The sequence below is a fragment of the Fundulus heteroclitus genome, chromosome 1, assembly GCF_011125445.2.
Source record: "Fundulus heteroclitus isolate FHET01 chromosome 1, MU-UCD_Fhet_4.1, whole genome shotgun sequence".
NCBI lineage: Eukaryota > Metazoa > Chordata > Actinopteri > Cyprinodontiformes > Fundulidae > Fundulus > Fundulus heteroclitus.
The window spans coordinates 30,198,825-30,226,199 of record NC_046361.1 but is presented as its reverse complement, the minus strand read 5'-3'; the positions used below and the strand labels follow the sequence as shown (position 1 = coordinate 30,226,199).

The 27,375-nt window shown below is 37.8% G+C and overlaps 1 protein-coding gene across 8 annotated transcripts in view; it reads right to left on the bottom strand.

The window, feature by feature from the left end:
- camta1a (calmodulin binding transcription activator 1a) overlaps nt 1–27,375 on the bottom strand; it is a 451,533-nt gene that overhangs the window by 413,484 nt on the left and 10,674 nt on the right. For all 8 annotated transcript variants that reach the window (XM_036140494.1, XM_036140498.1, XM_036140504.1 and 5 more), the window contains one exon: nt 19,716–19,819. In XM_036140494.1, coding sequence (XP_035996387.1) covers nt 19,716–19,819 — 104 coding nt within the window. The remainder of the gene's footprint in view (nt 1–19,715; nt 19,820–27,375) is intronic.

Here is a 27,375-nt window from a genome sequence, read left to right as displayed (position 1 = left end):
TTTTTTTTATCCTTTTGTTTCTTTTATGTTTGTCATGTTAGAGGGAACACTGTAGTTAAAATGTTTGTGACTGTTTTGCTGTAATTTCTTTTCAACCTATGGAGCGTTTTCTTTGGCAAAAAATGCTGGCAGAATTCATTCTGTTTGCAGGTGTGAGGACTGGAGGATGGACTCTTGATGAGAAGGAGAATGTTGGGCTGCTGAATTTAGACATTGGACTGAAAATGGACAATGAAGGACTATGACTGAGGCATCGGACAACCTTCGACAACAAACACAGATGAGTTCTGCAGACACGACTTCATGCATTTCACTTCAGATTTTGTTGTACACAATTAAAACAAAACACACATTACGAAACACATTAAGATAATGTAAAGGTGAAAACTTTTAAAGAAGCACCTTGATGGAATCATGGATCAACTTAATAAATTAAGTGGGTATTATATCAACAGTTAAATAATTAAATGAATGAATTAGTTTTCACTATATAGGTAGAGTAATCTGAACTTTTAAATAACATTTCATTTAATAAACATCTTAAGAGTAAGCTGATTTCTGCTACTCTGGCAGGCATCAATAAAACACAAAGAAAGATTACTGGCTAAAATGGGTAATGTTGCAGTAAAATTAGCATAATGACACATCCTACTAACTAACATGGGTAAATTTAGGATTAAAGCATCAGGGTACAATGGTTACAATATTTATGGAGATTTAATTTCTTTCAACTAGAACACAAATATCTCAATAGTCTTTTTAACCAGTTAAACATCCTAAGGGAAAAAACACAACACTGAGTTTAGCAAACCTTTAACCTGACAGCTTTTAGATCAGGATAATTTAATGGTTATCGTCTTACATACAAAAAAATAAGTAAGATTAATTTAATTAGATTAAATTATGGGGACATTTTGGATCTGGTCAGGATGGTTGGGGGGCTGTGATGATAAAAGGGTAACAGCTTGAAGGTGATATCAATGAATGAAGGTTTTCTCTGAGGAACATTAAAGCAGCAAAGACACCCCACATTGGAACTCCTGTTTTGAACGGGACATAAGGTGAGATCCTTACAATGAGAGACGTTCCACACAGGGGGGTGTGGAGACCCCTGGGGCATGGCACCCAGGGACGAGCTGCTGTGGACTTGACACAACTGGTGGAACCAGAGGGACAACAAGGTGGTCCCACATGTCATCTGACACCTTACACTGACTGTAAAGGGTTCTGGGTTTTCAGGGTTGCTGAAAACAGAAAGCTCAGAGAACCTTAACCCTTCCTGACCAGGCACTCAGAATACATAGATCATAGATCAGATTGCAGAGGCCTAGACAAGTAGGAATGCGGAGACGCGTTCATCCAAGAACTTCTTAATCAAAGTCCTTAATCCTCAGTTTAAGAAGATAAATAAATAAATAAATAATCACAATGTAAGGTTTACTTTATTTTAGGATTAATTTGGGAACTAATTCTGATTTGCTTAAGTAGCTTTGGTTGTTCAACAATGTTAGAACATTTTCAAAAAACTCCTGTTCTCTCCTGCTCTCTGCTTTGTTTTGTTTTGTAGAACCCTGGTATCCTTGAACAGTAACAGCATGGTATAAATATTTTGTCTTTTCTGTGCAGAACAGCACCTCGCTTTCTTTAAAAAAGAAAAAAAAAGAGGGAGAGAGGGAAAAGGCTTTCACATGGAAAGGCTTTCTTTTTCTCAGTTGGGTTTTCAAAATAAAACGGGAAATGACATGAAACGAATATGTTGATGAAATTATGTTGCAGAGAAGTTCAACTGTCAGACAACAACAGTTAAGACACACATTGAAAGCATTCTGATAAGAATTATTATGAATTTACTGCAGATACATTTGAACTTAAAGATTACTATTTTCATTAATAATTAAATTGCAGAATTCTGAGAGCTAAATAATTGTGCACAGAAATATCTTGAATGTGAAAGTGCTTGAAGAATGTTTTAATAAATGACACATGAAAGGGGTTTTGATAAGAACACTAATTACACCTTGTTTCTGTTCTCTAGTGGGAACAAGGACTCGTGTCTGCAGACCATCTTCACAAAGTGTTTTATTAGAGAGAAATGCAAAATAAAATGCTCAGTGCCCATCCAGAACTGAACACAAGCTCAATCGACCAGCCTGCGTGGAGGAACCAAGAAGAGGACTGGGGATGAAGAAGCCAGAGAACTCTGATTCCTTATTCTTCAACGGGAGGAGTTGCCTGAAGAGACCCTAAGCGCGATTAGATTATTTTCTGCCTTGTGCCTGAATGGCCTGAAGGCTTCCTTAACTTTGCGTTCTTGACGTTTAGAACTCTTCTCATATTCTGTTGCTGTTTGTTTAACTGCTCTGTTCCACTGACTCACATGTTTGATTTTTTTGTGTTATGAGATCTACAGTTTAATGTTACATCATGTTGATCAATATGGGGTTATGAAAAATTGGAAACTGTTTGCTTCAGACACACAAGGATCTATGGTTTATGCACCTTTTGATTTGATATAGGAAGAACCAGGATCGGATTGGCTCTAAAGATCCTTTAATATTAGCTGGTAATGATAACACTTAGATTCAATACAGGGTTTTCAGGCTCAGATTGGCCGAGAGCAGATCTCCCTGGGAGGGGGCTTGCCAGTTTTTACTGCCCCCTAGGGGTAGCTTTTTCTGGCATTTCCTCTGCCCGCACTGAACCTCTCCTGCCTTTGCTCCTGGTGTTATAAGTTTGGAGTGGTGGATTATTGTCCACTGGAGGCGTAAGTGGAGAAAGGAGTTGGAGGGTATTCAGGGTGGGTGAAGAGTAGACGGATTCGACCTTGGTTAATGAACAGGGTTTAGCTTACCATAGTCTAATGTAATTTTAAAATAATGTGCGCATAGGTACCTAAAACAGGCCTTACCTAATTAGATGAATCCTAAATTGTGGACAAAAGCTAAATCTTTGATCTTGTGTGTTAAAGCTCTATGAAGCATTCATGTTGATCTGTATTAAAAGTTCCAGCACTACCCGGTTCCAACACGGGAACCCTTTGGGTCCCACTTTACGAGTTTACAGAAATAGTTCCTCTGTGCTTTGTTCACATTTCCAAGTGATGGGTCATCTTGTTTTGTCTTGATGCTGACGACGCCATCATCAAAAAAAAAAAAAAAAAAGAGAGGAATGTTATAAGAATTATTATTCTGAAGTCACTATGGCCTCACACCACTCGGACAGAGGAGGCCTGGAGACCTGATGTCTGTGTATAAGATCCACTGTTTTATGATTGCAAGGCCAAATGCTGCAGCTGCTGAGGGATACTGATTGTTTACGATAGACTGTCTTTGTTTTGTCTCATGGGAAGGCCACGGTGCAGTATTAGGGGAAGCCCGAAAAGTGACACAGAGAGAGACAGGGCAGACAGAGACTGCAGCGGAACCGTGGGGTGCGATTACTTTCCAACTATGTGAATCTCTGCTCTGTTTCTCAATAAAATTGCTGGAACGTTATACCACCGTCTCGTCATTTAGTAAAGATGGGAACTCAGTTACTATTGTTTAATATTCCACCCAAAACTCCCACAACAAGAACATGCAGAACAGTCCATCAAAGAGCCGGCACAGACACATAAGAGACAAGTAAGCGTACATGAACACACCGACTGCTGTCAATTCAGATTAAACAAGTGCTTTTGGAGACACAGAGAAAAGCTAATGCGTTTCATATCAAAAATACATGACTGAACATGATTTTATAGTTTGTTTTATCATAGGATATAGCAGATCTGATGCAAGCATTTGGTCAGTGCACTCACATGCATTGTGTCTTATATGATTTTTTTTTTTCATATTTTAATCTTGGTTAAGCCTTATAGTTCAACATTAGTGCACAAAACCTTATCTGTCAAGCATCAACCATGTCTGATATACAGAAAATGAATGTATATATTTTTTCTTCCTCATATTTTCCTAGATGTTAGCTTGTAAAATCATCAGATTGTTCAGATGTTATTACCAAAACGTTACGTACACTCACTGAACAATAAAGCACTGGTCGTGAACAATACTTTTGATCTGAAGCCATATGCATAATTCAGAATATAGTAATTTTATGCTTCAGTATTTTAGCAGAGGCCCACTTGTATGCAGCAATTTCCAGATGCATTTGTGACAGAACGTTAAACCACTTCTTTGTATTCCACAGGGTAAATATGACTAAAGCTGCTTTCAATTTTGTTGGCAGTCTGTCTCTATGCATCTTATTTTAGCCTTCCCTTTTTTGTTTAAGTATGCTTACCATTTTTTTCTTGCATGTACCTCTTCTTTGAGCAGAGGATTAGGGCTGAATTAGGGATTTTTTTTTCCTTAGAAATTGGGCCAGTTTGATGTCACTTCTTCTTTACGTAAATTATTAGAGTGCAGTACTCATGAAAATCTTAACTTTGACCTTTCACATATTTTAACTGCTTTCCTCCCGGCCACTTCAGAAGCATTTTGCCTTGACTTTTAGGTCTCGGAAAAATAACCTCCTCCGCTACGCAGAAGTATCCAGGAATCTTCAATAAAAAAAATGTCATTGACAGTAGTTATGCTCAAAACATTTTATTTAAAGGCTTATCAATATGTCAAAGTTCACAGATATGAAGCACCTTTTTTCAGAATTTTTTAAATAATATATTACCCCTTGTGACCTAAAAAGTACTTTGAGAGGGAATATGTATTATATTCAACAGATTGAATAAATGTGAAAATAGCTCAGTTTTAACTACAAAAATAGATTATTTTTGGTCTCTCTCTGGCCTCGAGAGAGCATTTAAACAAAGCACCAAAATCTTCGTTTTTTAAATAGGCTTTCTGACATGACATATTTCTTGCGTTTCCCAGCAATCTGCTTCTGATTAGTTGATTAGTCCCTGGCAGTAAACTTTATTTGAAGGCGACTTACGAGCTACATTCAAATTACTCAAGCTCACCGAGCAAGAAAACATGTAAGAACAATAAGAGATAAAGATTAAATTAATATAAGATAAAAAATTAATATAATAAAATAATAAAATAAAAATCTGATAGGTTATAACAAATAATTACACTAAATTGAATATTGTCACCTTCCTAAAATAATGGCCTGCATAATTTTTTTCAGGTTTTTCAGAAAATACACAAACTAAGACGACAATAAGTTGTCAAGTAGACTTAGGCAAAATTAGAATTTTTTTTGACCAGGAAACAAAATTCACTGTTTAGAAAAGTGAATTTTGAGATGGGATTTAAATGAGGACAGAGAATCAGAATCATGGATGTATTGTGGGAGAGAGTTGTGCAGGAAAAGACTCTGGACCCCACAGTAAATCACTTTGAACCGCCTTGCTGCTGAAATGTGTCATACGAATAAAATTGACTTGACTTGTGATTGACGCTGTATTTATTGTGTAACTAGTGAAGATTTAAATTTTCCCCGCCATCAACTTTAGACACGTGCCTGCATCACTTAGTGGCTTTCATTGTCTCCAACCTGGTTCTGAATCCAGAGAGACAATTCAAGTCATCCAACGACCTAGGCTAGAAACAACAGCGTTTCAGTCTGAATAACCTTCCAGACGAAACAACAACTGTTTGTTCAGAGATTCTCAGCATCAGCCAAGCCAGGAGATGGGCATGTGGTAACTGTTCTCCAGGGGAAGTCCAGTCGGTTCCATGAGTCAAACAGCAGCCCCATTTCACACACAACACAGCAAAAAAGCCCAATTCCTTCTTTAGCTGGTGCCCAAATCTGGCAGATCAATGTTGGTTTCTAAACCTTGTCATCACTCTTCTTTTTTCCCCTCTCAGCTGAATGTTTCTTATCACAACTCAAAGCTTGCCTGTAAAACCCCTCAGTTTAGACCTTCAACAGACTGATAAGCTCCTGCTAAATGATCAAACTGATCTATTATTAGTTTTAGAATATCTTAATCGTTCAATTCATCGCTTTTAAACCTGAAGTAGTTCATGTTTTTCTGTATGCGTTCCTTTGAATTTTGTTGTTTTAATTAAATCATTTGTGAGTAGATCATAGAGTGATTCATATAATTCATAATTCTAAATAATCTTTATCTATAGAACTCACCTTGCTTATTTTCTGTTTAATAAGGATTGCTCAATGGACAGGAAAATAAATCCATCCAGTTGATAAATTTTAAAGTTGGACCAGTTTTCTTTAATTATTAGAGAAACTGACAGGTTTCTAACATTAAAATTGTTTAGAATAAGTTAATCATGCTACAAGACCTTTCCTGATGCAATTGTAGCTACAGATATGAATCACTCATCTAGTTATTATCTTTTAAAGTGATAGCAAACTGTGGATAACCTCTTCATCGAGTGTAGAGCTTAAACACTTTGAGGAACTCCAGCATCACCAGAAGAAAAAAAAAGCATGTTTTGTTGAATACAAACATTTTCAGTATATATTAAAACAAACATCCCAGCATGTAGCAGTGGATTGCAAAGTTCAGTGATTAGATAAATTCAGAAACATAGCATGGTAGACGATATGATAACACTGCCATTCAACTTTTCTTGTGGATGACATGCAGGTATTCAATCCCGTGGACATCTACTATATATGGAACAATATAACAGTTTATTGAAGCGTAGATGCGCACATCAAATGCAGAACTCATTTTCCTTTATCTTGTAAATAAAGTTAAACTCCATTACAAAAACGGTCCTGCAAAGAAAAATCCTGACCAAGCACTTCAGAGAGAGAGAGAGAGAGAGAGAGAGAAAGGCACAGATCTTCCCATCTATACCTGAATAGCTTTGCAGCTCAGTGAACACATGAGGGAAAAGGGAAAGGACGGAAGATAAGAGAAAGGAGGGAAACTGGAGGAAGTGAGAGATGGGAAGAAATCGAAGACACAAGCTGGGTTCAATTTAGAGGCTTCCCACAGAAGGTGGAGTGACCTGTATACGCTACAATAGAGGTCATGCAATTTTGAGTGGATACCCCTGTCTTCAGAGGATACTGAGGACCCCTGCCTCGATGTGCACATCCAGGGGAAAAAGAAAAAGGTCCTTGCAGCATGCAGAACCCCCCGAATGACCTGACTGGTGGGTTCCCATTACAGCTGCCTCACTACACCGTAGCCTCGCAATTGACACTTCACAGTACGCTACAACACTAGCAATCAGTAAAGCTATCAAGCTCACAGGACGCAGCTATAAAGTCAGCCATCCATAGAAACTCCCCCAATTCCGTATTTTCCTGTCCTCTAGCCAAATGTAATAAAAAAAAAAAGAATCAGGAAATGTATCATTTAGTAAACCGTAATTGGTTGGAAACTACAACAGTTTAAAGCTCAGTTTAGATCAGGCCAACACAGATTTAGATTGGTTTGGGTGTTTCTGAAAAGTTGACGAAATGCAAGAACTCTATTTGTACAGAAGGAATACATATTGGCATTTCTCCATCCATTCCCCAACTGAGTGATTTAGTAACAGGCTGAAAATATTAAAGATTTGAAGGGGGGAAAATACACCCTGAACTTTGGCTTAAAAACACATTTTGTAGATTCAGACCTAGACCCACACATTTCAGGTTTTCAGTACCTGTTCATGGAAAACATGTAACCTTGACAATTAAAAGAAGAAAAAAAAGGAAACAACAGCTAACTAATAAACAGAAGGATGGACAAACATGACCTTTAATTTCCGCTGATTGCCCCAGAGAAGTTAATGAACGCTTCTGTAAACATTTGCAAATTGTGGGAGTTATTTTAATTACTCTCCTCAGAGAAACTTGTGCATGGCAAGGAGCTCAAATGAAGATAAACATTTAATCAAGCGCGACCTTGCGTTCGATTAGGTGAATATCCATAAAAACAACACTGTCAGTTAAGGTTCTGCAGTGAAATGATCGAAATGTAACAGAATGGGCAATAAAATGTCAAATATCAGCTTAGTTGGGCGAGCTGGATGTTTCTAACACAAAGCCGCTCTAATCCATTAAAGAAAACCTTCATCAATCCAGACTTTTAATGAGGTCAGGATATTCTAAAGGGGATGCCCCAGCTTCAGCACTACAACTTTTAAACCACACGCCTAAAATACACCACAAAGAACATGTGGTTTGTTTCATTGTTAAAGGCTAAGCTCGTACTCAACACTTTCATTTAAACAACAGACAGATATCTCTCATTAGGTAGGAAGGTGAATTTGAGCTCTTATTTACTATTTGGTTTCAGAGAGCCCAGCTCTTGGTTTGAATTTAAGCTGTAGTTTCATGCTATAACACGGTTTGGCAACAGGACTCGTTTTATCAACATTAGGAATGTGTAGCACTTCGGTGCTTAATGGTCATTATTATTTGTTTTGTTTCAAATATATTATAAAGAGTGTGGTGTGAAATTGTATTCAGCCCTTCTTACTTGAGTAAAATTTCTGGCTGCGTTGTCCAGTAGATATTGTCATTGGAAGTACATAAATTACATGGTTTCATAGGTTTTATGTTGAAAAACGTTGTTTTAGAAAAGTTTCTTCTGCCTAAATGTGTTACTTTGTGATTGTTATTGTTTGTAAATTTTTTGTGAGACGTTTAAATACCAGAATTTGTACATAATTTAATGTTTTTGCCTGACCGATTACATCATTTTAAATATTAAATCAGTTATAAATATTTACTCAGTACTTGAGTAGCCTTCTTACCGAATACTTTTTTTCACTCTTACTTGAGTAATTTCTTGGTTGGGTAGTTTTTACTTTGACTAGTTGAAGTAGTGCTACTCTTGAGTAACATTTCTGGCTACTCTACCCACCTCTGGAGACGGGTTTATATTTGCAAAAACTGCAAAGGCAGGTGACATTTTTTAACATTTGGATATGACAACAAGATTGAAACATGAAAACCAAAACATACTCTAGTTTTTTTTTTGTTTGTTTGTTTGTCTTTTGCTTTGGTCATCACCCTGACCAAAAGCCCACACAAACATAAACACATGCAAAGTATATATTTAGTCTTAGGATATAATGCTGAATACAGAAAAAAAAATCAGTATTGCTGCAAATTTCCAACAGAAATACTAATTGAGTTGAGCTTTCCCACAGATAAGAACTGACCCCTTTGCTAACTGGGAACAAGATCCATAATGCATATGTGAGATGAAAAGTGTTTCCGGTGGTATCTATTTCATTCAAAATTAAAATGTAAAAAAAAAAAAAAAAAAAAAAAAAATGAAGAAAACATTAAAAGGAGAAATTTCTTTATCCAAGGAACAGATGCATTTAAGAGGGAATGATAAGGTGTTCTCCTGACTGGTTGCATTCACAGAAATGATAGATGTGTAAAATGAAAACAGCAGGGCCCAAGATAGCAAAGTGGCGTGGAGGCGGTTAACACAAATTATGTTTCAGTCAGAGATAAGGAGTGAATGATTGCACTGCACTGCATCCAGCTGTATTTGTCATTATTGCACCTACCTTCTTACAGTGATACTGTGGATCTATCTGATATCATCCTTAATTTCATTTGTTGTGCTTTTTGATCACTGCCATCCCCGCCTGTTCCACCCGCCGCCTGGTGAGTCCGCAGAGTGTTTCTACTGGCTCTCCTGCTCTGTCCTGAGCGGTGGCATATTGCATGTAGGCACCACGCGGCGCTGCTGCTGGCAGCGACGTGAGGCAGAGAGGATTATTCCTGACGACAAGGGCATTAAATGTGTAGCAGGCCGGTGGAGGTCTGAGCTGATGCTCTCTTGTCTGTTTTGGTTCAGCACCAGTTCAGAAGCAGTTCCCTCTGAGCTGAGAGGAGATCCACAGTACTCAGAGCGTTGTGGCGTTTATTAAAGGCTGAGGGTGTCACACCAGCTTAGACCCAGTGTCCTCCTTCGACCAAGGCTTCATGCTGTACTTCTCTGCCTCTGCTTCTAAGACGGAGTGCCTTGGAATACAGTTACTTCTCCACAACCGACCAGTTTTCTGTTTGTCATAGTCGAACCTCTCGTTCAAAGCCTGCGTGCAAACCCATCGTGCAACAGCGCTCGACCTCATCCAGCATGCAACACTCATGTAGCAAATCATAAATGCTACAATGCAGACTTTGCATTGAAAAGAGCTGGATAGTGAAACCGGGCTGCAAAATAATTCAAAGTGCCTTGGAAGAGAATTCAAACCCCTTGAACCTTACGATATTTTTTGCTCTTTTACAACCATATTCAGACGTAAGGTGGTAGGTCAACACAAACAGTGCATATCTGTGAGCAGGAAACTCTTTTTACAAATAAAAATCTGAAATGTTTGATGTCTCTTGTATTCAGTCCCCTTGAGTCAAAACTCCAATAAAATTACAGGTAATATTTTAACCGCATGTGAGCAACCAGTTTTGATTTGTCGCCGTTAAACTTGTTGATCCACTATACAGAGGTGCTGCTTATAAGGCCGAGTTTACCTGAAGCTCCCCAGACTTAGGAAGTCCCCTTGGAGAAGAGACGGAACATTTCAACAAAGAAGAACCCGTCCAGAGGAACAAGTCATTTTTTATTTTTATTTTACAGCCACAGTTACTTTGGGGCAGAGTTTTGCCCATTCATCTTTGAAAAATATGTCAAGCTCTGCCAGAGTGAATGAGCAGTGTCTATGATCATCAGTTTCCAAGTCATGCTGTAAATTTTTAGTTGGATGTAGGCATCAACTAAGCCTTTCTAGCACATAAATATCCTTTGATCTGAACTTTTACATTGTAGCTCTGGATGTATATTAGGGTTGCTGTCCATCTGGAAGCTAAGCGTTTGCACCAGTCTAATATGTTTCTGCAGTTTTTCTTTCAGCCTTGGCCTATATATTGTACATGGAAAGACAAATTGTGTGCTCTTAATTAACAAGAGGGAGAACTGTGATTTTTACTCAATCAGCACTTTATTAGATACTTGCTAGGAGAACAGAACAGTGCTTACAGCATCCACCCATCTGTTCAACTATGTTCTAACTATACAAATTGGAAAACTAATATATATCTACTCCAAAATTAGAGAAAACCTTCGATCTAGGCACCTTCTAGCATCTGCTGAAAATTTCCCAGGTCCCAGCAAGATGGAAAAACAATATGCTCAGAGATAAACCCTGGAGCTCCACAGGAGAGTGAATGTTTTCTGTCAGGCCATACAAAGACAGAGAACCTTATTTTAAAATTGTATTTAATGATATGGAGCTCAATCCATCTGTCAATTAACTTATCCAGTTTTTTTTGTTTGTAAAGACAAAAATGCATGATGCTGCCACACCCCAATGTCACCGTAAGTACAGTGTAATGGGTGATGTATAGTGTTGGCTGCAACCCCTGCATAACTTGAGATAAGCTTTGAATAAGAACTCTAATGGCATTATTTTTTCTTGCATCAAACCCATAAAAGCCAGATTAGTAGAGTAGTAGCTGTCATATCAACACATTCTCCATTTGATTACTGCAGCTCCTCCAAAGATAACCTGGGTCTCTTGTCTGCTTCTGTTTTTCCTTGCCCAGCCTGCAGGTTTAGGGAGCGAGCAGGTCTTAACAGCTGATGTTGAGTTGTTTAATACCGGTTATTGTTTTATCACCCAACACTGCTTTAAACTTTGACACAACCTAATCGCTGATTTGTCTGCTGCATTTAGCAATCTTTAAGATCCTGGTTGTTCACTAATGTTCACCGACAAACTTCTAAGGAACAGCTGTCTTTATACAGAGATGGAATTACACAAAGATGGACGTCATTTTCTAATTAAGTGACTTCTGCAGAAAAGGTTGTATTTAAGGGAAATGGAGTAAAGGGGGACTGAACATAAATGTGCGCCACACTTTTCAGATTTTTATTCGCAAATATTTTTTTAAACAAAAGTTACCCCTTCTGTTCTTCTTCACAGGAATGCAACTTTGTTTTGATTTATCACATCTATTTCCAATAAAATACATTGAAGCTTGTAAAAATTAAGAAACAAACAAAAGTTTAAGGCGTATGAACAGGTTTATAGCACAAAATATAGTCCTAGAGTAAACAAAATCAGCCCATTTAGAGACACTGTCTTTAAACAGTTTAATTAGTTTGAACAACGCTGATCCAAAGTGAACCATACAGATAAAGGAGTCGATCTTAAAAGCAGTTGTAGGTGAAATTGTAATTCTCGAGCGCAACTCCAGTCGTGCATCCCAGCCCCCCCCCCCCCCCCCCAAAAAAAAAAAAACATCGGGCCGACTGTGTTTGATCCTGAGAGGGATATAGGCCTAAAGCCTTTCCTGCGTGAGATGTCCTCCTTTAAAAAGATTCTAATCTCAGACGAAATGTCTGGCAAAATAGAGGTCGTTGTGCTGGAGCACCAAGCAGACAGTTGGATTCAGACCTGAGGGGAATGCTGTGAAGATTCGCCTGTATGTGTCTCACCTGAGAGGCATGATGACATCGACGGCTGAAAGCGCAGTTACAACAAACAAGGTAAATACAGACTCCCTGAAAGAAATGCTGTTTGCCAGGGCAACTTGCTTACTATAAGCTGTGCTGTCGTCTTGTCACATATTGACAGAAGAGAAGCCACAGAAATGTCCCTGATAATTGCAACAGGACTAAAAAAAAAAAAAAAAAAAAAAAGATGCTTCAAACGTGCCGTACTCTTTTGTTTCTTACAGTCGAGGCTTGTTTGTGTTATCAAGGACTGCCAGGTAATTCGGTCCCTCTGATAATTCGAAGGCTTCCAGCATATCCGCGCGTCGCATCCCTCTCATGACTCACTGACGAGGCTGCCATTCAACCTCTCCTCTGAATTTGGTTACGATTGGTTTATTTAATTTTTCCACTAAATGCTGAAAGTGTATCCCTTCAAATGAAACCACACAGGGGGAGTCACGAGAAGGGGAGAAATGAATAGCTCTGTTTCAGCTTTTACTTCAGGTCACCAGCAACGCCGCAACCCCGGACTCAGTCACCTTCAGAAAACACAGTGTAAGTGTTATAAGGAAGAAAAAAAAAAACAGGACTCCTCCAGATTTGAACATGAAGCGACTGCAGTGAAAAGTGGACAGCGGTACAGAGAAATAATAAATGTTTGATGAATATTCCCTCATACAACTTTTAAAGGGTTTTTCTCTCATGTCAGGAATACTTTATTAGAGGTTAACCAGAGCTATAAATGAACTCGAATAACTAAAAATAATTTAGCGACAGCAAACCATTTTTAAATGATCAGTATCAGAGTTTTATGACTAAACCCAGCTTCTGGCCCTGGTTGGTGTAGCGTCCCCTCTGTGGTTTGATCTTGGTGGTGTTGAGGGAAAGAAAAACTTTTTCATTGCTTCTCTTAATTACCAAGACAGAGAGCGGTGATTTTTATCAAAATCAGAACTGGATATCTTCTTATAAGAAGGAGAAAACATGTGACAGAGAGGGTGTGGTTTGCTCTACCGTGTTCCATTCTGTTCTGATGAGACAAAACGAATCACTCCCTTTTAAACCAGTGTTATCTAGAAAAAATGTCACGCAACAGTTTCACATGGGAACGTTCTTGGAAACCTCAGACTGGCTATAATAAGCACTGCTGCAACCCTTAGGAAAATAATGTAAAGTCCAAAACTAGGCAAAACTAAGCCTTCAACCTAGGGGAGAGCTCCATCTTTATATGTATCTCAAACGCTCCCCAGGTCCAAGCAAAGTGAAATACACATAAATTAAACTCTGCAGCTGCAACAGGGGAGCGAACACTCCCATCAGGTCACACAAAGAGACAAAGAGAAGCCTCCCTGAAAACCTCATTCAACATCAGCTAACCAAAGTTAGTCAGCATGTCATGCAGCTGCGCTTTGCTTTCAAAAAGTAGCAATCACAGCCGGTTGTGTGTGCACGGTTTCTAAAACAGTACTTTAGGCCATTCACGTTATTTTCTCTAACCCGGGTTTGCATCAGCCAACGTATCGCTGTCACGAAAAATAAAATGGATACTGCAGCATCCAGAAAGTCAATGTTAATGAGTAAAGAATGAAATCACAATACTGCTGGTGATCACGTAATAGTGATGAAATGTAAAGTATTATTCAAAAGGTCTCGAGCTTTGAATCCAACGTAGTGGCTCTCAAAAGTGTCAACAACCCTGTTAAAATGTCAGATTTTCTTTATGCAAAAATATCATAAATTAATTTAAAATCTTTTTCACATATAATGGGACAATTTACTGAGTATCAAACAAATGTCTCCAAAGGAAGAAAAATATAATAATGCTTTACCTCGTTAAATACATGTGTACACCGCTAAACCTACGCTTTTATGAAACACCTTTGAATTCAATTTGAACATTGACTTTTCTTTGGTAGGAGTTTTTAACCAGGACCAATCTCGGCTTGGTAATATTTCCCCAACCTGCTTTACATAAGATTTCTAAACTATCCGATAGTGAGAAAATGTCTTGCCCATCCCTCTCTTCAGCTGTGCTGGTGTGTTTTCTGTCTAACTTAGTTCTGGGGGTTTTGGCTAGGCCAATTGACGTTTAATTTTTCTTTGGGGTCATTCTTTTGTGGATTTAGAGGTACGCTTGGACTCACTGTGGTACTAAAAGAATAAAATCAATCTTATTTCAACCTATCCAGGACAAAGACTCCTGGATAGGTATAGAAACATGTTCATAAAAACTAAGCGACAGTCTGGTTGCCTCTGATTTAAGTTTGTTAAGTTTGTGTTTGTGGTCGCCATTACCCGGATGGCCGTGAATTTGCACAGGCAAAATCAATCTTCATCTCCAGCTTTCTACCAGGCATCTCCAGGTTTGGGACAAAACATACTGGTATTTAATCCACCTTATTAATAACCTCTAATCCATCTAAAGATAAGTAACCAAAGAGCATGCCACCACAGTTTCTCACTGTGTGGATGGTTTTCTATTGCTGACGCTCAGCGTTGTTTTCTGCCAAACACACCAAAACTTTACATTTAGTTTCACCAGACAGCAACAGATCTTAGCACATGATTTGTAAGATTTAAGCTAGGCCTGGATGTTTTCTGTGGAAGGGCTTCTCAAAATCTAACTCCTTGGCCTAAACATATAGAGAAGACAGGGAAATGTTGTCTCACGTAGAATAAAACTGCTGCAGCTCTTTTAGCGTTGCTGTCTTCTTCTTGGCAGCCTCTACAGTTTCTATCATGTCATTTCAATCATTTCTTTTACGTCATTGTTGCCCTTTATTTTATCCTGTTACTGATGACTCTCTAACTGTGCCATAGTGTATAAATATTTACTGGGGACATTTTTTATTCTCTTCCCATTGCTCTTCTCTGCTAACCATGGCTTTGGCTAAAGGATCCAAAATGTTGAAAAGTCAAGAAAACCCAAATAAAAAAATTTCTTTCAGGTCAATCAGGTTCAATATAATTGGTGGTAGGAGTAAACTCAACAAGACTCGATGTTGAAAGTGAATTATAAGACAATTCATTCAAGGTTTTAGGCTAAGGTGTTTCACAGATTTCTGTCTGATGTCTCGGACATGCTGAACTTGGGATTATTTTTTTTCAAATCCAAAGGTGCAACATTTTTTTCTTGCTCTAAATTAGTGTCCTACGGGGTGACAACGCCAAAGCATCTCTGTCTGGGGGTTGGTTTGTTTTCCCTGATCTGCAACGTTGATGGGGAAGGCGCGTTCAGCTCAGCTCTTCTACCACGTCAGGACAGGGGCAGGACTGGGAGAATATCTCTTGCTGCGTTAAACTTTTTTACACCATCATAATACACTGAAATCAGGGACATTTCCGGGGACATCTTTTGCCGGGGAGAGGTCATCCAAAACGGGGAATGTCCCCGGAAATCAGGGATGTCTGGCGACCCTAATCAAATTCAAACATGTTTTTTACTTGGAGATTTTCAGTGTGGCCCCCTGTATGTGCTGACAAGGAGAGGAATAGAGCAATGAGAAAACATGAGGGAGAAAAAGGTTTTACACCAAAAACATGGATGCTTTTCTGTCTGTACAAGACCAAGGCAGAAAAAACGCTAAGTGTGTCAAGTCCTCCACTTTGCTCATTCTCCCTGCAAGGAGATTTTCCTTAAAGGTTTGAAGCAACAACTAAATTATTATGATTACTGCAATGCTCTTGAAAACGGTTGCTCAGTGAATTTATCTTGGTCTTGGACTTGGTCTCACCTCCCTCAAAGCCTTGGTTTTGTCTCAGTCTTCTGTTGGCCTTGACTGGGTCTAAGGTTAGGTGGTCTTCACCGCAACACTAGCTTCCACACTGGTTCTTGTTATTGTGGCTATTAACTATACCCCCATTTACATCTTTGTTTTTTAGTTAAATTGTAAAAAAATAAATAAAAATAAATCCACATGACATCATAGGTTAAGCGTACACAAATTAACCAATCATCAAGACAGCTCCAAGTTCATCTCAATCATTGGATTAATTAATTAATTGTGGCATCTTTAAATATTCCACACTGTTATTTTACATCTAGGCTTCCAAAGCATCAAATAAATACCATCCCAGTAAAGATTGTTTTTCTAAAACACAAAATAGTAATACAGAAGACAAATAATTATGATATATAACAAACAATAATGTACTAGACAACTCAGGTTTCTCAAATATCAAAAGGGGGAAATTAGTGCATTAAGCCTGCTGAGCTTGTGCCAGAAATATGCACAGAATTGATGAGGTGTCACTTTCAGTAAGAGTCACACAACTGCACCGACAAGAGCCTCTCTGGTCCCTCCCCTCCTGCCTGTCTGCCACCATCCAGGCACAAACACTCAGATCTGCATGGTCTGCACAAAAAAGAAATGTCCTTGGTTTTAGGAAAGGTTACCTCGCTCTCCTCGGCCTTGGCAAACATTATTGGCATGCATAATGTGACACCAAGAAAGCCGCCCTATTTCGGCCATTTTTTACTTGCGTTCTCCCGTCAGGAGGCCAAACGTCCACAAGACAATCTGCAGCGCAGTGACAAAACAGAGGGATGACTTCATTCGGCAACAGACGACAGCGCACGCTAACAACTGTGGCCGACAGCGTTCCCTAGCAAATGCTTAGACTTACGTTTTGTGATCAATTTCAAAACCATGTTAATTAATTTAGACTGCTGGCAGCACAATGCAGGTCAAACAGGGCAAACAAGTTACAACATCAGCCAATTAGTAACACACAAGCGTTTTACATTTTCTTCATAACTAGGGCAGGGTCTAGTGTGAGCCCGGACATGACAGATGGAAACTTGCAGTGGATGGAGATCGCGAGTGATGTAAAATAAAAGCTACTAAGCAAACTCAGCTCCGTGGTAATGAGGACTGTATTATTTTTTCTTCCAAAACAGAAGTTCATTTTTTTTAAATCCTTTTCTAAATATAAGGACAACAGAAAATCAATGTGTATTTACTCCCTGCACCTGACAGATCATCTTTTTGAATATCCTGTTTCATAAAAACAACCCCTGTCTGGTGCCTTATCATCTGGTTGTTTTTCAGTCAATTAACTCTCATCACCGCCGATGACTGTATTTATATGGCTGCAATTTGTTAATCCCCAAAGCACGGATGGTTGATTTTTGCGCATTGGCCTTAAGATTTGTCATCGAGTGTATTTAGGTCTAATTACTACCAGTTTTTCTCTGAAAAGAAGAACAAGATTTTCATCCATCAATAGTGGAAATGAAAGCGATAAATTCATCAACCCATCCCCTGAGAAGGAGAGCAGGCTGACAAATGAGTTCTGAGGCAAATGAAGCCACACAAGTCCCTGCCTGGGAATTACAGCATAACATGTTTAAGTCTTGTGTCTACTTTCTTCTAGGCTCTAACAGGCAGAGAAAATATATGTTACTAATTGAATAATTTATCATAAAAACTTTTATCAGCTATTCTCTATATCTTAACATAATTCATGTTGTATGCCAAAGTATTCACACCACGGTTGAAATGGCAGAGTTTTCTTTGTGATATAAAATGTGAGGTTAAACTAAACCCTTTCTAAAGCTTTTTCACGTATAAAGTGACATTTATCTTGTAACTGAAAAACAAATCTTTCATTAGAGAGCACACCTTCTAACTAATACTTTATTAAAGTAGCTTCTGACTTAATTTCATTATTCAGTGTTAGGAGTAAATCAGTATGCTACTATTTGACCTGCAAAAGGTCTCCAGCTTTCTCAGATTGTGAGACTGGACTCTGGCTAGATTGTTCCAAAACTTTAATTAAAACCACGTTATTGCATCTGTTTAATTTATTGTTTTACACTTTTACACTTCCAGACAAATTTTACAAGACAAATGCAAAATTAGATAAGAAAAAAAAGTTTTGAAATTATTTATTATGTTCTCCTCTTTTTACATCATAGAAATCAGGTATTGTGAGGTATGAGGACACTTGAGAGCCACTATATGTCACTGTATGTTTTTTTTTTTGTTTTGTTTTGTTTGTGGCTCTAGTGGCCTTTGTTTGACACTTACCAGACAGGAAATGGGTAAGTTCAAGTTGGGACTCGAACCTGTGACTGAGGCCTTCGTAAATAAGTCGCATTTTTCTGCCCCTGTGCCAACGCCACTGTAGATTAGCTTTTTCTAGAGATTTAACAATCTGACTTTTCCTTTTAGCTCCGACCTGCCAGTTCAGATTTTTTTCTTCTACGGATTATAACATATAGAAGAGCAATAAAATGCTATGCTTGCTTAGACAGAAGTAATACTTTTGAATCTAACAGAAAATAAAGAAATTACAAGATTATCCCTGTTTATGCATAAAAGCATTTGGGCCTAAACTTACATCAATGTGCATCAAAGCAAATGGTTGATGCGGTCCCAGATTGTAAACAGTGGGAGTTCTTAGATTTGATGCATTTAATGAATAAGAATTGGCGACTCCAATGTCAACGATTAGTGCAACTTCTATTCTCTATTTCTTTGTATCTCTGCACTTAAAAACTCACAGACTGCTGTCTATATGACTAATACAGCATTTGTGGATGAGCAATTTTCTAAAAGACACAGATTTCTATGTAAAATTGAGTATTTTATTATGTTGTTCTCTACATGTTACATAGCTACAAATCTTTATAAGAAATGTTTTACATTAAGTAAAGATAAAGAATTAATAAAACTGTCACCTTGACAATCTTAATCCATCTGTTATACCAAATGGTTTGACAAAATGTTGTTGTTTTTTTGTTATTTCTTATACCAAATGGTTTAAAGAACAAAACCCTGATGAGTGAATAATAAAAGCAAAACACAGATACTTAAGATTTAAGCTAAGTATAGAGCTAATGTTCAGGACATTTGTCCATTTTGCTACATTGTATTTCACATTTATAAGTGAAACCAAGCACACACCATCACAACCAGAACAACAGATTTTGTTTAATAAAATAAAGATGTCATTCAGTATAAAGCAAATTTTAAACATCATATTACCTGAGAGGTTTGTCACATTTATCCACTTGATTCTAAAGATTATTAATTAAAATTAAAATACCGGAAACAACAACTCAGAAACAACAATGATAAAAAACATTATATGCTCGCTGTTATTATATCACATATTTCCCACGAAGCTGATGTGAGCAGGATGCCTCTACTGCTTATGGACGCTTTGTTAGATTGGGGATCCTAAAAGACAGCTGTGACATCGTTCTGAAGAGAGTTCACATGACTTACAAATCTGTTTAAAAATGGCCTCTGAGAGCAGCGTGTCTGCTAGAAGGACATCTCTGCGCGGAGATGGATTTAGTGGAAGCAGGACTGATAAGCAGCGGCGTCCTTACCTCATTAGTGTTCCACCGGTGCCTCTCCTTCGGCAGCGACGTGCATTTTGGTAGACATTCAAGCAGCTTCTTGGGCAGGTATATTTTCAAATGTCCATGTTCATCTGCGACGAGAGCACAGCAAAAAAAGAATATTAAGCTCGGGGCGCCAAATCTTATTGACTTACATATCTCCCGTCCTTATCAGTCTGTCTCTCAGCTGTAAAACGCTGACTGTAAAATAACTATCCCCACCTGAATTAGGAAATTAATTTAAGAACAGCATAACGCATGCATTTTAGTTTGTGGTCGGCTAAATTATCTTACTGTGTAATGCATTCTGTCAGGGGAGTTCACCGGGAATTTTTCACTGTCAACTTGGAAAGGCTGTGTCTATTCATTATTTAGACACAATAAACACCCTTGAGTGATTTTATGGTGTATGGAGATTTAGTACGGGAATCTGTGTGCTGCCCTAAAGAAGGTGGTGTAATATTCAGGGAAATAATTGCAATTACCAGGCCCAGCATTTACATCACAATCTACGTATTTCAATCTACAATTTACAAGAATTATAAAACGATAAGATTTACAGACAAACCATGCACTTGATGCGTCCAAGTGAGTTTTTCAGAGTATTGCTCTTTTCTTGTTAAATTTAATCTCATCGTGAACAACCAGTTATATTCAATGCATTAGAATATTATTGAAAAGTGTATTTATTTCAGTAGCTCCCTGAGACCCATTATACAGATTAATTAAATACAGACTGATGCTGTCATGCTTTTATTACAGTTAATTCTGACGATTTTTCAGCTTCCAGGTGATGAAAACATGACATTTAAGATTACAATAAAAAATATTTTAACAAAGAAATTTTGGCTTGATAATAATAAGTTTTAAACCTGCTTAAAGGTTATTTTCAATAGGTACTTTAATCAGACAAACAAGCCTCTTTCGAACACATATTATAATTTATTGAATATGACTGTGTGTTGAGTTTGAAGAAAAAAAACTGACTGGTAAAAATCCTTTTAAATTATAAGGGCTTTATTTATTTAATATGCTGTGCCTTGCAAAAGTAGTCACCCCCTTTGAATTTCTTGTTACAGCCACAAATTTAATGTAGTCTAACATAATATTTTATTATTATTGGGATTTTGTGTGATAGGCCAGTCCACAGTGGTGCATAATTGTGAAGTAGAAAGATATAGGTTGCTGGGTTTCCAATATTTCTTGCCAATGAAAAATTGCAAAGTGTGATGTGCTTTTCTATGAGTCAATACTTTGTACAGCCAATATTTGCAACAATGGCTCTATGTCTGTGACCAGCAATTCTCAAGACTTTCCATAGGTTTGCATCTGGAGTGGCATTTAAACTCAAGACTTAATTCAGAATGGATAATGATGCTCTTTTAATAGCTTGTCCTTGTTCTGTGGTTGATGCTCACATTCCAGCCAAACATGTTTATCTTTGGGACAAAGACCCTGTCTTCTTCCTGAACAGAATGATGTAACCAAGGATGAACCAGACTTGCCTTCTATCTTTTAATATTTCCATTATTTCACACAACAAAGCAATGCATGAGACGTGTTGGTTTAAATAATATATCCACAAGGGTGCCTCCATTTAACTTTAAGGTTGTTGATTAACCTATGAGAAGCATACAAAGCCATGACATCATCATCTGGCCTTTCCTAAGTTTCTTAAAAGCTTAACTTCTGTATATTAAAAAACTAAAATAAAGCATTTTAAAAAGTTCTGCCACTTATTACTCTGGCATTGCTAAATAGAAATAATTTTGACTAAACTTTTTCCTGACTTAAAACAGGAAAAAGTTTAGTCTGATCTAATATCTGACTGAGAGGCAAAAAAGGTCTCCTGACAATAAAGAACTCCTTTATTGTCCCGCAGTGAAGAAATGTTTTTGGGTATGACAGTGGAAAACACTATTACCAATAAAAAAGAAGAAAAAAAAAGAACAAACTGGTCTAACTGGTCTAATCTAATATTAGCTCTAAAGAAACACTGAGAGTAGAAGTTAAAAAAGTAAATACCAGAGTAAATAAATACTGCACAGTGAAAAAAATTTGTAACAATGAAAAAGACTCCAGCTTATTTACATGAAACACGATACTACAATACGATAAATGTTTTCAATTGTGAATATTGTATCCAAAGTTCAGTGTAGCTCTGTATATTTAGGTTATTTTTGCTGTAGGCCACTGAAAATTTTTTTCTAGGATTCCCCAGCTTTTAGCCACGTCCATTTTCCCCATCAACTCTGACCATCTCCCTTGTTCCTACAGAAGATAAGCATCCCCAGAGCCAAATGCTGCCTCCACCATGTTTTAGCCACAGGAAGGCATGGTCAGAAGGATGTGAAGTGTTAGATTACATTCGCCCAATGCATTTTGGCCAGAATGTTGCATTTGTACTTATCTGATGACAGCACCTTCTTCTACATGTTTGTTGTGTCTAATAACATTCATATTGTGAAAAATGCAATGGGAGCGCTTATGGCTTTCTTCTTCGCACTCCTCCACAAAGGTCAGATTTTTGGTATACATTGCCAATAGCTATTATGGTGACAGATTCTCCCACCTGAGCGGTGGCTCTCTGCAGCCCCTGCATAGGCGCCATGCACTCGGCTTCTGTGATTAAGGCAAGGCCTCTTCAGATGTAAAGAAGCTCAAAGGGTATGAATACTTTTGCAAGGAACACAAAGAATTCTAACAGCTTTATGTGCACTCAATTTGAATATTATAACTAAACCAATGATCATTATTAAAAAATGCAAACAATATTTTGAAAAATAAAGACAGAGGCTCACATCTGATTTTGTTGCAAATGCAGGGTGAGCTCAACTTCTTACCTGCACGATGAATTTGCATTATTCCTGTTTTCTGCTTTCACTGACTGCAAACTTCTAATTTTGTACAGGATCACAACCAGCGTTATGATGATTAAAAAGAGAATAACAATGCGTTTTGTGAGTGGGACTATTTAATCCATAGGAAAAGGAATCTTTTTTTCATTTGTAATGTGATCACTGCAAACTGAATGTAAATGCATTTGCTTAGTCTAACGCAAATGACTATTTATCTGCAATGGATTAAAGCTCAAAAATAAGATTCAACACGAAAACAAATACCTGAAACTGAAATGGCTTCGTTTACATTTATATGAGTGTAGAATGAGAGAAAATGAGCAATAGAATGAGGGAGAGAAAAACTGAATGTCGGTGCTGAGCATGAATCTCTTGAGATTTCAATGGCCTGACGTAAAGGAAAGAAAGAAAAAGTTTTGAAAATGTAATCATAAAGATAGAGTCTCTGTGGCTTGCCTGCTTCCTATCATACAAATAGAGCACGGTGTCACTGCCCCTGAACATCCATATGGAAAAGTTCAACCCAGCCGATCCGCAGAGACGGAGCTGGCATGAAGCCTCTGGGTGTAATGTGTAAGGTAGAACATCCCTATACCCAAAGGAGTGACGAAGTAGATTTGTAAAATCTGCTACATCCGTCTGTCCCTGTAATACTACATGTAGGCTCAGTTATTTTATGAGCTCTGCATGTAATCATTGGCTTAGCCCAATTAAGAATCACATCCAGCATCTGCTCTGAGGTACCGGCAGAGTGGTTTTATCGTCAAAACTGGAAGAACACAGCGTCGCTGAATGACACAAGATGAAGGAAAGGAAGAAAGGTATAGCGGTCTTTATGTACAGACTAAACTACATACATCAGGAACTTAAAATGGGACTAAATCCGCAAAGTAGGCCTACACTTGAATTAAACTTTGGTGGAATTTTAACTTTAAAAAGATGTGTACAAATGTTAGTTTAAATTAGACAGAAACTTGTACAAAGCCAGACTTTCTTTTAACTTGTTGTAATCTTTTGGTAGAAACGTTTCCAGCATTCCTCCTATGGACACAAGGGAAATAAACTCTGTCTGGCACCAAAACATTCACTATGTAAGTAAGCTGCAAAGTCAGAGGTGTCTGAACTTTAACTTGGATGCGTAAAATATTAAAAACCCCATAATGTTTTCAGGTGTTGTTGCATTTTGAGGGAATTTTATGCTATAGATACACTTAAAGCAGAACATACTTGAGAAGCGGCTAAAAATGTTACATGGAGAAAAAGAAAGGTGTGCTGTGCATTTTGCCACCTTATAGAATTAGCCATAGCAGCAAATATAAATCAGTATGTTTTTGGCTCCGTTTGGCTAGAACCCCTAGATGATTTTGCATAGGATTTTTCATGTAATGAAGAACATTATGGATATTCCTAAGTGTACTTTTCATCAGACTGTACAACAACAGAGTGTCTTCACTCAGAGGCTTCTCCAGATCTGCTGTAAGGCAGACCGGCACAGGAGCTCCTTCCTGCCTTCAGCCATCACTATCTACAACAACTCGCTGGAGAAACCTCCATGAGTTACACCAGCATTTAATTTCCCTTTGGCATTAATAAAGTATGTTTGAATGTGACTTTAATTTGAAGTTAAAACATTTCACTGTAGCTCCGGCCGTGTTTAGGGTTGCTGGTAGGGCCGGTCGGTATGGACCAAAAATAAGATCCGGATATTTTTAGGCTGTTCCCAATATATGTTATTTATCTCGATATGTTTTTCTTTTCATAAAGTATTTCTAAAAAAGCATCTCTGAATCAAAGCTTTATCCTAAATGTCTCACAGGCAAATTTTTTAACAAACAGCTGTGAATAAATATGAGAAACAGCTAAAGAATAACCTATCGGAAAATATATAAGTAATTATAATGCAAATTTGACACCTCCATATGAATATATAGTTCCAGCTTATATCTCTTTTTTTAATCTGGATACTTTTAAATACATTGCCCAACCCTCGTATTTGTCTTGCTGGAAGGTGAACCTCTGTGCCAGGCTCAAGTATTATGCAGAAACTAACAGCTTTCCTCTCAGGATTGTGCTGTATTTGGCTCCATCCATCTTCACATATCAACTCTGACCAGATTCCTGATGTAAAACCACCCTGACGTCATGATGCTGCCACCACCGCGTGTTTAGGCTGACATGCACTGCTAATCTTCCAATATACATCTCAACTGAGTTGTGGATCTCTGCAGCTATTCCAGCGATGCCAAAGAAAGCTTTCCATTCTGGACGATGGTTTGTCTCCAACTTTGTCTCCAATCTGTCTGCTGTGCTTATTGGTCTTTAAGAGGTTGTTTGTTTAATAATGCTCAAACAAACCTCTGAGGCATTCATAGAACAACTGGATTTATACTTAGAATTAAATACACTTAAGTGAATTAGAACATTTACTAATTAGGTGACCTCTGGAGGCAGTTGGTTGAACTAAAGTGAAGGAGGCTGCATAAATGTTCGCAACAGTTTTCAGAGTATTGCTTGTGAAAACCATTGGGAAACCATTTCCTTTTGCTTCCATTTCACATATATTTGCATCAGGAGGGAAATATTCTGGATTCAATGTTTCCTTTTGTCTGTGAAAGATACTTCTGTTCTTCTATCAGGATGAAAAATTTAAAGTAGGAACAAAAAAAAAAAGATTATAAGTTACAAGATTTTTTACCAGGTCTATAACATCACTTTTAATTACACAGCTTTTTGCTCATTTATGTGCAATCCACTGGGTATAAAACTTAGTTCTCCCTCGGAAATTGCAGTTAAAGACTCTACGCATAGTTTGGATGATTAAAACACAGCTGCATTTTACCTATACATTTCTGTCAGGTAGGATAAATCAACTCTTTAGTACCTAAACTTTACACTGAAGCACCGTCATGTTATCATTGATGAGGGTTTTCAAACATTTTACTGCTGTGAGTCCTAATCCCCAAATACATCTAATTCCTCTTCTCTTCTTTATTTTATGTTAAAGAATTCTGAGAGGGTTATAACTAAAACATGATGTTATAACTAAAACACATCCTCATCTCCATGTCTGATGAATCTGGCCTCCCTAAGATCATATTTTGTGCATTAAAGGCAGGTGATGTCTTTTTATAAATGTATTTTGCAGTCATTTATTTTCCACTTCAATTCACTGACAAACATAATGATTGCTCCGTTTAAACATTTGGCATTATGGTGTAATTGTGAAGTCTCCATTTAAATGTTTTTTTTTTTTTTGTAAATTATTGCAATATTTTGCTCGCTATTAGGACAGTGTCAAAATGTTTTTTCATTGTTATAATTATTCTACTTTCAATAATTAGTGATCCTTTTACTTTACAAGGCAAGATAAGGTTAGCAAATAATAGATTACTGAAGAGTCAAAACTCCCCGTCTGTCATAAAGGTATTCTTTGCTCATCAAACCTTCTCCAGGTGTTACTTTTACAGCAACTAGTAATACAATAAAGTATAATATCAATTTGTTCAGAGGCCTCCACTATACACTGTGAAAATATGCTTTTATGATTGGCTAAATATACAGTGCAGGCAGTAAACTGCATTTGGCATGAAAAACAAACCGTGGGTTTAAAATGCTGACTTTCAGTATTTTGATACCCTGTGCAATGCTCCTGAATAGCGAAGTCAGTCAGCTGACCTCAATCCAACTGAGCATGTGTTCCACTCGCTGTAGCCCAGACTGAGGGCAAAAAGCCTTCAAAACAAGAAAGATATGAGCGTGGTTGCAGCACAGGCCTGGCAGAGCATCACCAGGGACCATGCCAAGTATCTGTTGTAGGCTGAGAATCATAAATTAGACGATCACAACAACAACAACAGCGCAGTCTGCAACCACGTATTTAACATATATCTAATGAATTGGGATGTCTACATATTAAAGCATACTCTTTAATCAAAGAACAATGCACGTGTGTTTGCTGTATCTGCCTTATATTCCAAGCTGATACTTAAATAGCGTGTTGCGCTTTTTGCTACGAAGGACGGCACGCGTTTTAGACGTGGCACTTCAGATTATAAGGGTTGGCATTCTGTAATCCAGGAGTCCTTGTCTAACTTTAAATAGTTTTTTTTTTTTTTTTTTTTACCGTCGGCACAGTTCTAGCAAAGCTCTCAAAGCTCATAAGTGGGAGCTCAACATAGAGGAGGGCTTTCTTTTCACAGCAATGCACTCTTAAAGCTGTTTTTTTTTTTCTAATAATATCTGAACTTGTGTATGTCTTTGATTTCTTCCACTGGGCATTTCCACTCATGTGAGGAACGAACTTCCAACAAAGAATTGCTTATTAATTAAAGATCTGCCCACTGTGGAATGGAAACTACTGCGACTCGTGCATCAGCTGAAAACAACCTCAGGGAGAATACCTTAGAAGCCAAATTTGGAATACACTTAATATAGAGTAGAGCTTCCAAATCAAATTGTATGATCTGATTAGAGCTTAAAGAGCAAATACGTGCATAACCATAAGCTAATAATATACTAAAATAACTCGGCTTCCCTGCATTTTGCATATGAATTTCCCTTTAAGGTTTAATATGAAACTGAGATAAAACAGCAGGCTTAATAACTGCCTGTAGCTGGGAGGAAAATACAATGAAAAATACAATTTGTTAGTAACACTAAAGTGCAAGACAGGCTGATACAAGGGTCTGTTACATGAGAGGATGTGCTGAGCTGAGCTGGCACACTGCAGCCAATTACATTCCAGCTCTTGATGAGCAAGCTCACATACAAGAATCTAACCAGAGATGGAA